Source organism: Apis mellifera, linkage group LG11 (assembly GCF_003254395.2).
Source record: "Apis mellifera strain DH4 linkage group LG11, Amel_HAv3.1, whole genome shotgun sequence".
Classification (NCBI taxonomy): Eukaryota; Metazoa; Arthropoda; class Insecta; order Hymenoptera; family Apidae; genus Apis; species Apis mellifera.
The window spans coordinates 6,834,420-6,850,245 of NC_037648.1; the positions used below are offsets into that span (position 1 = coordinate 6,834,420).

Consider the following 15,826-nt stretch of genomic DNA (forward strand, 5'->3'; position numbering starts at 1 on the left):
ATATATAATAATTATATAATTTATATAATTTATATATATATAATAATTATATAATTTATATAATTTATATATATATAATAATTATATAATTTATATAATTTATATATATATATATAATAATTATATAATTTATATAATTTATATATATATATAATAATTATATAATTTATATAATTTATATAAATAATAAATAAATTTGTATAAATATTTATTGAAATATTAAATAATATTAATTTAATATTAATTTAAATAATACATGTAATAATATATTTATGTAATAGAACAAAATAAAAACTTCAATATTCTTGCTTTATCAGCAATTATATAATTGTAAAACTGATAATTTTTTTTGTAAATATTCATATATTTCATATATATATATATATATATATATATATATATATATATATATATATATATATATGAATATTATTTGAATAATTATATTAATAAAATATATAAAATATACTTCACTGTATTTGCAATAATTCCTTAAACGATCTATAAATTTTATAAATAATTATAAATAATTCTCTATAATTTTTATTGTTTTATTATATTTTGTTATTTACCTTTCCGTATACCTTGATGAAACAGAAGTAGATCTTGCAGTAGTTGATCTAGAGGTAGTATATGGATCACTTTGAATTGATGTTACGATACTCTGTTTTGTCGAAATTGTATTTGGATCCAAATTAGACGCGAAATTCTGAAGCGAACTGGTAGTGGTCGGATTTGACGAACTTGGTGGCAACTTTAACTCTCCTTTCTTAATTTTTTCTACGATAGACTCTACTTCAGTTCCTTCCTTATCCGCATTTCCTTTCACTCCTTGTACTTTATAACTACCATCAGGTTGCTCCTCCAATACGACAAATGTTACCTTTTTCGCTGGCAGATTGTGAATCGGTGTTTTCCCAATCTCTTCTAACTTTCCATCACTTTTTTGTCTAATGACTTCAAAATCTGCTCCAGGAGGAAGTACACCTTTTGTTAATTCCTCAAAAATAGCTTTCGGCGGCTTGATAGTCGTAGTCGAAGTAGTTAACGCCAAAGTAGAAGTAGTCAATGTTGATCCATCGGTTGGGATATTAGAAGTTAGACTATTCGAAGAATCGATCAGCTGAACTTTTTTTCCATTAGGAAGCACGATATCTCTTGTACTGACATTCCTTGCATCATCGTCGACAGATTGAGCTAGAGCTAATTTTAATTGTTTCAACAAAATTTCTCTTTCTGATCCTAATGAAGTAGACCTAGTTTTTGTTGTGATACTCTTCAAAGTCACTGGTTTTTCAGTCTGATATATGATTTTGATTTGAGGCTTTGGTTTACCCTGTTGAATGAATTGATTCTGTTGTTCCTGAATCAAATCTAATAGATTCTCTGGTATAGTCGAAGTTACTGTTACCTTCTCTTGATAAGTCTTGGGTGAAACTGTCAAAGTGGGTTTGTGGGTTGTTGTAGTCCTTATAGTCGTTGTTATAGGTGAAATCGGTGTAGTGGTAGAATATTTTTTTTGATGAGTGGCTATTGCCTTCAGAAATAGATCTGTTTCCGATGGGGTAATTTTTCTTGTTGGCAGTGATACAAGTACAGGAGTCGCTGTAGTACTGACATTTATGGTATTAGTAGAAGTAACAGAAATAGGTAACGAAGTCGTAGAGGTTAGTTTCTGCAGTTGTTGAAGTCTCAGCAATTCCTGCTGTCTTCGTAACTCCTGTTTTTCCAACAATAATTGTTGTCTTTGCTTTTGTAGTAATTCCAATTCACGTTGTTTCTCTAAATATTCTTGTAATTGTAACGTTTGTCGATCACTGAACAAAGGTTGAGACAAATCTTGTTGAAGATTTTGAAAGTGATTGTTAGTGTTTTGATATTGGCTGTTATATTGTTGTTGAAATTGCTGTTGTTTGACAGGTTGAGATTGAAATTGGATTTGACCATTCAGATAATTTGGATTATTGAGTTGTTGTGCTATTTTTTGTTGTTGTTCCTGTATCAATTGTTGTACTTGTTGCTGTTGTTGGTACAATTGCTGAAGTTGTTGTTGCTTTGCACGATCTACTTTATATTTTGCTAGAGATGAATAAGATGAACTGGTTTGTGGTTTCGAAGCGGCTTGCTCGAAGTTTGAAAAAGATCCTCGAGTATCGGATAATTCTTGGGGTCGACGAAACCGTTGCTGGTGTTGTTGAACGTCGCTTAATATTTGTGCTTGTTGAGAAGCTGAGAGACGTGGTCGTGGATCATGTGATGAATGACTCTATAAAAGAAATTATACATATTAAATAATTACATATATTAAACAAATTACATATATGTATAATATGTTACATTATATATATGTATAATAATATATAATATAATATAATAATGTATATTTCGGATAATGTAATTGAAAATTTTAAAAATATTTTTTAAAAATTAATTTTTGTTTTAATATAATATATAATTATACTAAGATATTGGAATATTTTTGATAAAAAATAAAAAGTAATTTAAAATAAGTAAAAAGTATTTCGTATATCTAATAATAAAATTTTAAATGAATATTATAAACAATTTTTAAATAAATATGTAAATATAGATTTTTAATTTTGTTAGTTAATTAAAATTTGCATAATTTTGAAATTTTTAATGATATAATGATTATATATTTTGAAATAATTTTTGAACCTATTTCTTAAATAAGTGAGATATAAATAATTTATTTAGGAACTATAACTATAAATATATATTACGTATACATATATTATATATTAATTTTTTTGTTAAATTAAATTAAAGATTTAATAATACTAAAAGATTCAGAGATATATAATAATTAAAAATATTATTTTTAACAAATTTATAAAATTAATATAAATGTGATTTTTGTATAGCACAAATTATTTTATACTCAAAATTCAAATTTCGATATACATATTTGTACATTGTTATATATTTTTTATTTATCAATATTCTAATACAAAATCTTAATAAAATTTTTTTTTACTACTATTTTCAATTTTCCAACAATTAATAAAATAACGAAAACTATTTATCACATTAATAAATTCAGAAAGCCTATAAAAAATGTATAATCATGCGTAAAAATTTGTATCAATTATGGAATAAATAATAATTCATTTGAATCTCATGTTTAATTATCAACACTTATAGATTTTATAATTACTCATAAAAAAAGCTAATATCATGTATTAATTATCATTTTTATCCGGGAAAAGAAAGAAAGTCCGATGCAATCAAGATCGTGATAATTAACACACCTATTATTTCAAGCTCTCTTCTTCGTATACTATTCGTATTCTAGTTGGACTGAGTTAATTTCCTTGGCTCTTCGAGAAAGTATAATTCATCGTGGTTTTTATTTCTCAGCGTCCTCGCGTAATAACTCGTTCAAATCTCGAATTTAAAATCTTTTATAACATTCATAACAATACTGTTTTAGTTTGTTCTCTTTATTACCTTTTTTTTTAAATCGTATATATATATATGTATACTAATTATGTATACTAAAAAATTTAAAAGATTTAATTTTAATTATAATATTGTTAAAAATGTGTCAATATAATATATTTTTATATTAAATATATTATATAAATATTAATATATATAAAAATTTATTGATGATATGCTTGTATTACATAATTTAATACTTTAAAATTAGTATCTCTTTTTTTAACAAGGATATTAAGTATTATTGTTATGCTTGATTAACTATGACATTTTGAAGTTCATTACACTTGACTGATAATTAATAAAATAAATATTTATTTAGTGTTATTATTAATTGATTTCTGTAGTTCTACTATAGAAATATCCAATATATTTCTCACTAAATAATATCATAATGTATTTTTACAATTATGAATTGATATTGCAAATTAATATGCAGTATACTTAAATACATTTATTACACATTAATAATTCCATTATCGAATCAAATACATTTTATTCGAATTAAACAATTCGAATTTTTTGTATATGTGGAAATTTAAATTTAAACAAAAATAAATTTGTACTTATAATTTAATGGATTGACAAATGAATTGATAAAAATATTTTTTAAATTTTTTTATGACAAAAAAAAATTTCTTTGCATCGAAAAAAAATTTGAAATTATAATAGGAACAACGCAAAAAAAATTATGTTAGAATCATTATAAATTATAACTTAATTAATTTTTTGGTTGTTTATTATTTACTGATTACTTTTACTTAATCTCGTTTTAGATAGCATTAATAACTTTTAATACGATATTAACACGAACGGTTTCGAAAGTGAACATTTTTTAATTTATAAATATATATTAATATTTTGAAATAAATTATATTAATATTTTGAACTTGAAAGAGAACAATAAATAGCTATCAAATAAGTGAAAAAAAAAAGGAAGTTTTATATATTATATATAGTTTTATATATTAAATGTTTTATATAGAAAAATAAACTAATATTTAATACAATTTAATTGTAGAATTATTTAATTATAGAATGTTAAAATGATCAAACCTAAAAGATCAAAAGTTAACAAAAATAGATAATAGAAAAATGATAGAATAAAAAGGAAAGAGAACGCAAGAAAATAAATTGTAAGAAAAAAAATTTAATTATTATTAAAAAAGATTCAAAATTCAAGACATAAGTATAAGTAATATAAAAGAGGAATGTATTTGAATAAATAGAAATAGATATAAGTATATATAATTTAATAATGTTATATAATATAATATGAAATTAAATTTCAATTTTGGATTAAAATTTAAATTTATTAGCTATTTAAATTCATTATTCAAGAAACTTAAATTGAATTGTAGTAAATTAATTATAATCTAAAGTCAAATTTAATTATAATTTATATACTTATTTATATTTTATGTAACAAGTTATTACGATAATAAATAAAGCATGTTTATACATTTATATAACCATTTATTTAAATTCGAATTTATGCTCTTAAATGATTATTACTTATGTATCCTATTAATTTGACTGATTGGACAAACTATAAATAATGAAATAATATGATGTTAAAGTAACTTATATAATATACGAATATTTTTTAAAATTATGTCAAATATTTTGATAATTAATAAATTGTATTCAATTGAATTTTCAAATTTGATTTTTTCTAAAACAACCTCTAACCTCATATGAAATTTTATTCTATATTTTTCACTCTTTTTATTTTTATTTATTTTTAACTCTTCTTTTCATTTTAATAATTTTTGGAAAAAATTTTATATAAAATTATAGAATAGTATGATTTGTTATCCAATACAAAATTTCTATTTATGAAGAATATTAGATATTTTTTTCAAATACAACTTTAATTATATATAAGTTTTTTTATTCTTTATAGTTTCTTTATATATTAGAAATTATATATTTATTAGATATTATAATATAATATTTCATTAATGTGTAATTATTATTTACTATCAAATAAAAATATTTGATAATAAAACCAAAAATCAAGCCAATTTATTAATATTGTTACTTCAAGTGCATCTAATAGCTGTACACTTTCTTCTTTTCTTTCTAATATTGTAATAATGACCATGTACATGTTCACATAAAAGTAATTTACGAGCAATCAATCATGAAGTGTCTAAATAGATTAACAAATAGCAAGATATAAATAGGTTAAAACAAATAACTAGAACAAGGTTTTACTTATTAAAGTTATATTTATTAATGAAACATGTTATTTAAAAATAAAGTTATAATAAGTTATTTAAATATAATAAATTATATTTGAAAACAGAATAAAAAAATACATGTATTTATATTAAAAATGTAATATATATATTATAAATTTACTGTTAGAAAATTGGTTGTAACAAATGTTGATGATTATATATAATATATATAGTATATAATATTTTAATATTTTTTTATGAAATATTAATTCGATAATTTCTTTAAGCTTTTTCGTATTTTTTAAATAAAAAATTATTTCCTTTATTCCAATTATTTATTTGATTGTTTATAAGTCATGAACAATGTAACAAAATATAAGATATTAATATATTATAATACAAAAAATTGTCGGAACAAATTTTCTATTATTTTTAAAAATTCTTTATGAATTTGTAGAAAAAAATTATTTTCTTTATAAAAATTAAATTTTCTTTCGATTTTTTTTTAACATCAAGAAATATATTATATAAATATATTATATTATATTGAGATGTTAGTTTTTCCCGATTAGTATTACGAATTATCTTCGGTTAAAAATAATTAAGAAAGACTTGTTAGAAAGTAGAAATTTAGAAAAACTGTAATAGATCTGTGATATTAACAATAAAACATTGTTTATTTTTTTGTATGTATTTGTATGCCAACATGTCAGATTTCACGAAAGCATAACAAAATTATTCTCTTTTTGCGTATTGTATTGTATTCAAACTTACAAAAAATCTGCACATTCTATGATAGAGTATATCCTAGAAATAATTTTTTCACAATCTATATATAATAAATATATCTGTTTTTGATGTTCAAAAATTTATGTTATTCTAATGCAGTTTATTATTGTAAAAAAATCAGACCAGTAGATTTTAATTTTTTTTAGCACAAATTCCTTCTAGTAATTTTTTGTAATTTCAAAATTTAAATTTATAATACACATTTGCAGAGAATTAATATATTCAAAAAATATCTTAAGAAGATCGATTTAAGAGAGACAAGATTAAATTATAATATATAGAACAAGACAAATATTGGTATAAAAATATAGTCGGTTGAAGTTTATTTATTAAGTTTATTTATTGTATTAGCAGTTTAAGTTCGAAGATGAAGTAAAACAGAAACAAATTTTATAATAGTGATATAACGGAAACACATTCTGTATATTTAACACATTATACATATATTATACACATTATTATATATTCAATATTATATATGTACATTATAGACCTTACTAATTAATTCTTAAATTCAAAAATAATATTCCATCTATTCTAATCTAAGATTCTGAAAAAATAATCTACTATTAGAATAGGGTGAGCTTATTTAACGAACTTTTAATAATGATTTATAAATTTTTGAATAATTGAATTTATTTTATAATTTTTTTTGTAAAAAGTTTATTATTTTTTTATATTCTGTTTATTTTTTTTCAACAAATTTTTAAAAAGTGAAAGAAATATTAATCAAAATTTAAAATCAAATCTAAAATTTTAATTGCATTTATCAGACATTATAATATTTCAAATTTTTTTCATAATATATGAAATTTAATATTTTTTGCACGTAACTTTTTATTTATTTTATTAATTATTTTATTATTATTTTTTATGATGAAAGTGGATAAATCACAGCAAATATTTTCCACATTTCGAAAAATATTATTATGATTTATATAAGAACTAAATTTTATTTTAAAAAATATGCCAATTTAATTATTTTTTTATTTTTGAAGGAAAGCACGATAATCAGCTAATTTAATTATATGTATGTATACAATAATTTCTCAGATATTATAAATAATTCATATACATATTATTATTAAAAAATTATTATTATTATTTAAAAAACGAAAGAAAATTGATTAAATACGATTTGATCGATTCAATTAATCGCACTCTCTCCTACAAGTTAAACTCTTCTTCGAAGATTTTTATCGATCGCATATTTTCTGATGTAACGAGATCACGTGCAACGATTACATAGCTGTCCACGGATCGTTGGCCACAAGTTTCCCACAGCTGATGTGAAAAAAGAAAAACTAATCTGGGTGCGGCTTCCTATCTCTCTCTCCTATTAACAATCCACGCAGTATCTGGGGAAATATCATTGATCAGGCAATAAGCGTTCCATAGATTCAGGAATCATGGATTTTCTTCGTCCACATATTACAAGGAGAAGATTCTAAGATTGTACAAGAGGATTGTTTCTACGTGCAATGTGGTAAATGGATTGAAATTGAACGTGGAATGATCGGTTCTTGCGTTCTAGTTTATATATAGGATTGAGGAAAAACTTCATTTTCATTGAAATAATGAGAGATTTTTTAATATTTTTTTGGCGAATTTTTCACTAATTGCATCATCATTCAATTAGCGTTATTACTTAGAAATAAAGAAATGAAAAAGTATTAATGAGAAACAATAATGTTTTTTTTTTTGTTAAAAATAAAAGTTATTTGTTATATTTATGTGTATTTATATAATTGGTTGAAGCCGTTTATGTAATATAATTTGAGAAATTTCTTTTGCATGTTCTTATGCAAAGAATAATAGGTTTATTCAATTAGCGTGACAAATTAATATTTATTTACGGATTAAATACATTATATGGTTTTCAAATATTATAAGTACTTATTTACTATTTATTAAAATATTATCTTCTATGTAATGTGTTTAAATTAATTAACATATAAAGTAGAAATGTTTTATTTTTACATAAATAAATTTAAAAATATTTTGTCTTATTTCAATTTTATTAACTATTATTTATTAACATTTTTATCATCTATATAATTTTCAATTCAAAAATTATAAAATTTTGAATAAAATTTTTATTATGATATCCAAACAAATAATATATCTCATTCTTATAAATGATAAAAATGAAATTAATAAATGAAATTCTTAAATATGATACAAACGAAAAATTTTTTTTAAAAATTATCACTAAGAAAAGTATTTAAAATTTTTTCACAATCATAATTTAAAAATGATATCTTTTTATATATATTTTTTAATTAATAAATTTGATAAAATTTATTTATTTTTATCTTTATCTTATATAAAAATAATTCTTCAAAAAAAACTAATATTTTAAATTATATTACATTTATATAATTTAAAAATATAATATTTCATTTCGATTATTTCAACTTTTCATTTTAATTCAATTCAATAATTGGATATCAATCGATTTTCAAAATCGAAAACTAGTATAGCAAAATGATACCATTATAAAACTAATTGCAATTACATTAAAATATCAAATATTATTCAATTATATTTCTTATTCAATTAAATGTAGCTCAAATATCATAAGTATTTATTTACTATTTATTATTATTATTATTATTTACTATTTACTATTTATATACTCAAATCTTATAGATTGCAATTTTTTTCAATTAATTAAATTGAATCCATCGAGTTCAATCCTAATTTTAAAGCAGAAAAATTTTTAATTAACTGTCTTTCTCTTTTCTTTTTGTTTTTGTTTTTTTTTTTCTATTGCACTAAGAAGACGTTCACTTTCCACTTATATCCATGAGGAAATTCTTTCGTATTACATCTTCGGGCAATCTGGCCAAGTACCATCCACAAGGAATATGCAGCCAACTAACATTATTATGCCGGTAGTTGCATAATCGGCCGGCATGCACGATCAAACGCATTCACTGCAGGACACGCTATAGTTCCGTTATATAACGGGTGTTCCTTCACTTTTATGCCCGTAAAAAGCGTAATAAAGTATAGCGTTTAACATGGAGGATTTTTGCCACCTTTCGCTTTTCTTCTGTTTCACAGAATATTTCTGAAAGCGAAATCATTATTTTCTACATTTGGTATGACGTTTGCTATGTTTTTTTTTTTGTTTAACATTCGAACAGTTTTGGTTGTAAGATCCCTTTTACTTTTTTCTTTTAAGGAAATTGTGTGTATGATAGATGTTTGAACGTTTGAAAGAATAGATCAAGGAGTTGAAAGATGAAGAAATTGAAATACATATTACGGTATAAAAATATCGAAACGATGAAGAATGGAAGATTTGAAAATATGAATAAATAAAAAATTAAAAATGTAGGAAAATTGAAAAATTAAAAAATTTAAAAAATATTAAAAATTTGAAATATCGAAGGATTGGAAGATTGAAATTTCGAAAAAATTAAAGTATTCAAATAATAAAAATTATTAAAATATACAAGTATATATTAAGAGACTGAAAAATCAAATATTGAAAAAATTCTAAATTTGAAAATTTAAATTTGATTTTTCAATCTAGAAAATTTTTAAATTAAAAAATCGAAATATTGCGATATTATTGCTAAAGTATTAAATATTCGAAAAAATTGCAAAAATAATAAATGAAATATTGGAAAAAGTGAAAAAATTTAAAAATTAGGAAATTAAAAATAACAGGGAAACTGAAATGTCAATTGTTAATTAAGATACAATATAAATATTAATTAGGATACTTGTTAGTTAATATTTGGTTTACATAATTTATATATAAATATATATAAACCATATGTAAACCATAATTCTTATGATTGTTAAAATGTTTAAAAGTTTATTATTTTGTTATGCTTTTATTAGGAGCATATGAACATTTTTATCTTTAACTTTAATCTAATAAAATTGCTTCCTAATTTCTTTATGTAATTAGAGCAATTCATTTTTGCTATTATTATGGTTGCTATTGAGTTTGATTTCTGATATTATAATTTATTATTACTTTTATTTTTCATTATTTTAATAAAAGCTATCATTTAAAAATTTATTTGCTAATTATAATTTATTTTTGTAATGAATACAATGAATATTTTTATTTTATTATTTATCCAATCTTATCTTTTAATCTTATCTTATCATAATTATTAAAATTTGTTAATTAAGTTTTTTTATATTTACTTCTTACGATATTCTAATTTATTAATTTATTAAACTAGAAAAAACATAATGTAACTATAATAAAATCATACTTAATCGGTTCTAATTTTTTTTTACTTTATTATTTTTATCTTTTTATTTTAATGATTTTTGATCTTAATTTTAACTATAATTTTAACTAATTTTGAATCTTTAATTTTATTTTTATTTGAAATCATTAATAAAATATTCAAATATAATTACATGTATTTTATAATTATTTTATTTGATGTAAAGATATGTAAATCTAATAGTGTATTATGTAGTATGTAAATATATTATATAATATTGTATATATATAAAATATATTATGTAATGAATCGTTTAAAATGAATTATACATATAAAGTTTAAAATTATATATATAAAGTTATTTACAAATAAACCTACAAATAATACCTATTAACACAATCTACTTCTTTCGCTCATATTTTATAATATGGAACGATATAAAAATCTTGTTATTTTTAATAAAATTATAATAAAATTATATATCGATATATAATGTATTATATATCGAATATAATAAAATTATATAATAATTTTACATAAAAAAAAATTGACAATTAACGTTGTAAAGTTAACAAACATGTTAAAATTTTTTTACAATTACAATCTTGTCGATATAAATACTTTATATATCACCAAACTTCGATGCGAATATTGATATATACATAATGCAAAATGTAGTGATTAACGAACTCTTGTTAAAGAAAGTTTTCATTTCTATGATCGTTTTTAATTTCTTAAAACCGCAATGTATAGAATCGTTTACGAAATTCTTAATCCATAAATTATGAATGGACAGAGTATTTTGAAGGACATAAGAAAATAACGAGACATTATTAAAGCGCAGAGAAAGTCGATAATATTTTAAATGGAACGATCTGTTCCTCTTCCCACAACTTTCGAAACGGACATTACTTCCTGATTAATTTCGATTCGTTTCTCACGTCCAAAGATAATGAAATTGAGAAAAATTATAGAAATTTTTTTATAGTTTTTAAATTATTATATAAAAAAATTTATATGTAAATGAATTTTTTATACATTTTTGATTGCTTTATGCAATAAGAATATAAATCCAACTTTATCCTTCTTTTGAATTTAAGTGAAAATATTTTTAATTAATAAATTAATAATAGATCAATAAATTGTGCTTTTCATTCATGATTATAGATATATTTTGACTTTTTCTTATGAGAATATTTAAAAAATAGAGTATATATATATATATATATATATATATATATATATATATATATATATATATATATATATATATATGAGAATATGCAATTTTTAATAAGTAGAAAATCATTTAGAAATATCAAAAAATTTCTACAAAAATGTTAAATGTAGATCATTTTAAAATAAGATAAATTTTTGTATTTAGGTTGAAATATATAGATCTAAATATCGACTTTAAGAAAATATGTGATGTTTCTGAACTAATAATTTTATGTTAAAAATATTGATATTTTTTTATAGAAAATGACGTGATAAAAAATATATATCAATTTGAAAAAACAAATGATTCTTTATATGTTTTTTATATGTTTATTTATAAAAAATTAATTATATTAAGTTATGTGTCTCATAAAATTATTAAATTTTTATTCGATTTTTTGTATTGTGAATAATTTGTCAATTTTTTTGTGTATTAATTATCACATGATATATTTTTCTAATTTTTAACATTATGTTAAAACAATAATTTTATAAATAGATTTTTAATTATTCTCAAATTAATTAATAATTTATTGATTGATGTTAATTTTGATAATATGAATTTAAAACAATTAAATATTAAAAAATATTTAATATATTTATATTAATATGTATTTTAAAGAACTAGAAAAAATTGAGAATTTCAATATAATTTTTTTTATAGATAATAAGTATAAAATTATTACAAAACATTAAAATAATATTTTTTTAATTATTAAAAATAATATTTATTAAAAATTTATATCTTAAAACAAATCTAATACAATATAATATTAAGATTTTCTTGAACCTCTTCTTAAAAATCAATTAATTTAGTTAACAATTATAAATATTACCGAGATAAAAAATATTACATATATTTTTAGTTTTATATTTCGGTTATAAAGAATTAAATCTAAATTTTAATCTAATTTATTCATCAAATTAAAGAATAATAAATATCATAAAAATTCTAAATTAAAAGCATCTTCACTTTTATGTCCCATTTCTTATAGAAAGTATTCGGTTGATTGCTTTTACTTTCAATGCAAGATCGTTCGATTTTAGTGAAAGGATGACTTGTAATAAACCATTTAACCTGAATTTTTAAATGTATAGTGGGCTTATATAGTTGTTTATATACATAGCATATAACAATTTTTTCTTATAAGATTATAAAAAATGTGGGTAATTAGAAGAAAGAGGTTTGAGAATCTTTCTATCTTATTTAAAATATATATAATATATATAAAATATTCTAGATCCGAAGATTCTAAAACAAATATAAAACAATATAAATTTTTAAATTTAATTTAATTTTTATTTTGAATCATTGCAATTTTGAGTTGGAATTTCAATTATATTATTTGAGTAAAATTATCAAAATTATTTATTTGTCAAAATGGTTAATTTTATAATGTTTTATTAGACAATTTCTACAAATTATATAGATTTTTTTTATCGTCATTTTCTGTGTATTTAAATCATTAGTAATATTAAAATATATTTATACATATTTGTATTTCATTTACTTTTATTATATCATTTGAATTATAAAATTAATTCAAAATATTTGCAAACATATTTGTAATTAAATAATTAAAACCATATACATATATATCTTCTTGTTTATGTCACAAAAAAAACAATTAATTAAATATTAATAATAGATTCGCATCGCGATAACTGTTTAATATAAACTTTATGCAATATATATATATATACAAGCTATAATTGAACGATCTAAGTAAGAAATATGCTAATCAAAAGTATGATATATCATTGATTTGACAAGTAAATAATAAAAAAATATTATAAAATAAATTTGTATAATACTATTATATATAATTTAATGTATTTATATAATATTTTTATAAGTTTTTATAATTTCAATCATAAAAGCTTATTTTTTCTTATGCAAAGCAATTTTTATTTTTTATTAAATTTTTACATAATATTATGTATATATTTAATTTTGAAACTACAAATTAATTGAAAAAAATTCAAATAATAAAATTATAAAAAATGTATATATATATTATTCATAATTAATATGAATGTGATTTAAAAATATTTAAACATATTAATATTATTATAATATTATTATAATATTAATATTAATATTATATTTTAGAAATAGTGGCTAAACTTTTCTTAAAGATAAAAAAAATTTTATCTAAACATTCCAAAATATATTCGATATATATTTATATAAAATTAAAGAATTAATTTTTACTGAAGAAATCTTTAGAAAAATTAAATTCAGATATGTGAAAATAGAAATTTTATTTTTTAAAATATTTTTCAAAATTTGTATATGATTATATAAGTTATATATTTCTTTTTAGAATTTGTCAAAAATATTTAAAAATTTCTGAATATTTCGAATTTTTATATAATAATCCAATTTTTGAATATTATCAATATATTTATAAACATTATTATAAAAATATCTATATTTAATAATATTATTTAAATAAAAATTCAAATGAATTCCTTCTTCATTGATTCATCCTTAAGAAAAAAACGATAAAATACGGTATATATTTGATATGTTATTTCAAATATATAATATATTTGATATATTATTTGTGTGTTATATATTATAATAGAATGCATCACACACTTAATACTTCTCGTATTAAAAAATTCATAAATATAATTCTAAATATATTATTATTATATTATATTTAGAAATTATAAATATAAATATAAAATTGAAATTATAATCACTGAAATTGGAATTATAATAAAATTCCTTTATCCTAAGTTTTAACAATCCTAATTTTATTATGTGATTTATTGTTAAAATAATTAAATAGAAAATTTTTTTTATTAAATTCTTCTTTTTTAATAAATAATTTAGAAATAGTAAATAAAATAAGAATTACAATTCCGACTTCTCTGAAAAAGAGTTAACATATAACAAATCTTTGGTAGAAATCATTTGAATCAGACTGTGATTAAAAGTTAAATTTTATTTAATATATAAAAAATTTCATAAAAAATTATATTATTCATTTAACGAATATTTGGAAATTTTTAAATAATTTAAAAGTTTATTTTAATTTCATTGAGATTTATAAAGGTTTAGATCCATATTAGTTACTTTGTTATATTATTCTTTTTTTTTTTTGTAAAAAAGCATAGATATAGATAAATTAAAAAAGAAAAAAATATTATTAAAAATATTATTATTAATATATATATATATTATATCATATTATAGTATTAATAAACAAAAGATTAATTGAATAAAATGTATTAATAAAAAGAAAGATTTTATTAAATATAAATTTAATTTCAATAATATATATTTTATAATTATATTTTTTTGCTAATTAATAGATATGGAAATTTCTCCGAAGACAAATATATCCTTCGTCTTACTAGAAAGAAGATAAAAAAGAGATTCTCGAAGAGAACAGAAAGAGAAATTTCACCCCGAGGTCATACAGAAGTTGCGCTTTCAATTTTACTGTCGTGGAATCACTTTTTTTTTTTTTGAAAGCCTACGCTTCTTCTTTAAATAACGTATCATTGATTATAATTTGTATTTGAATAACTGAATACAAGTTTTACGCAATTTAATAATTTCATTATAATCTCTATTCATAATTTATGATATATTATATGTTTATATAACTATTAGATTATGTAGAAAATAAATAATTTCACAAATATTATTTAATATAATAAAAATGATATTTATTACGTATCGATTAAAACTTTGTTACATTTAATTAAAAATTAATTAAATGTAACATAACATTTTTACCAATTGTTTTATAATAAAGAAGATCTTTTTTTCTAGTAAGTTTTTTAAATTAAAATTTTTTTTTAATATAACATATATTTTCTTCTTCTTTTTTTTAAATAAGTTTTAATATTCAATCAAATGTCATATAAATGTTATGTATTATATAAATGTTATCTTATATTATATCATTATTATATTATATAAATATTAACAATGAAGATGATAAAGAT

The 15,826-nt window shown here is 19.3% G+C and overlaps 1 protein-coding gene across 1 annotated transcript in view; it reads right to left on the reverse strand.

The window, feature by feature from the left end:
• Window positions 1-15,826, reverse strand: part of LOC412222 — a 36,187-nt gene that overhangs the window by 8,169 nt on the left and 12,192 nt on the right. The window contains exon 2 of the mRNA XM_026443777.1: window positions 573-2,266. Within this exon, the coding sequence (XP_026299562.1) occupies window positions 573-2,266 (1,694 nt within the window). The remainder of the gene's footprint in view (window positions 1-572; window positions 2,267-15,826) is intronic.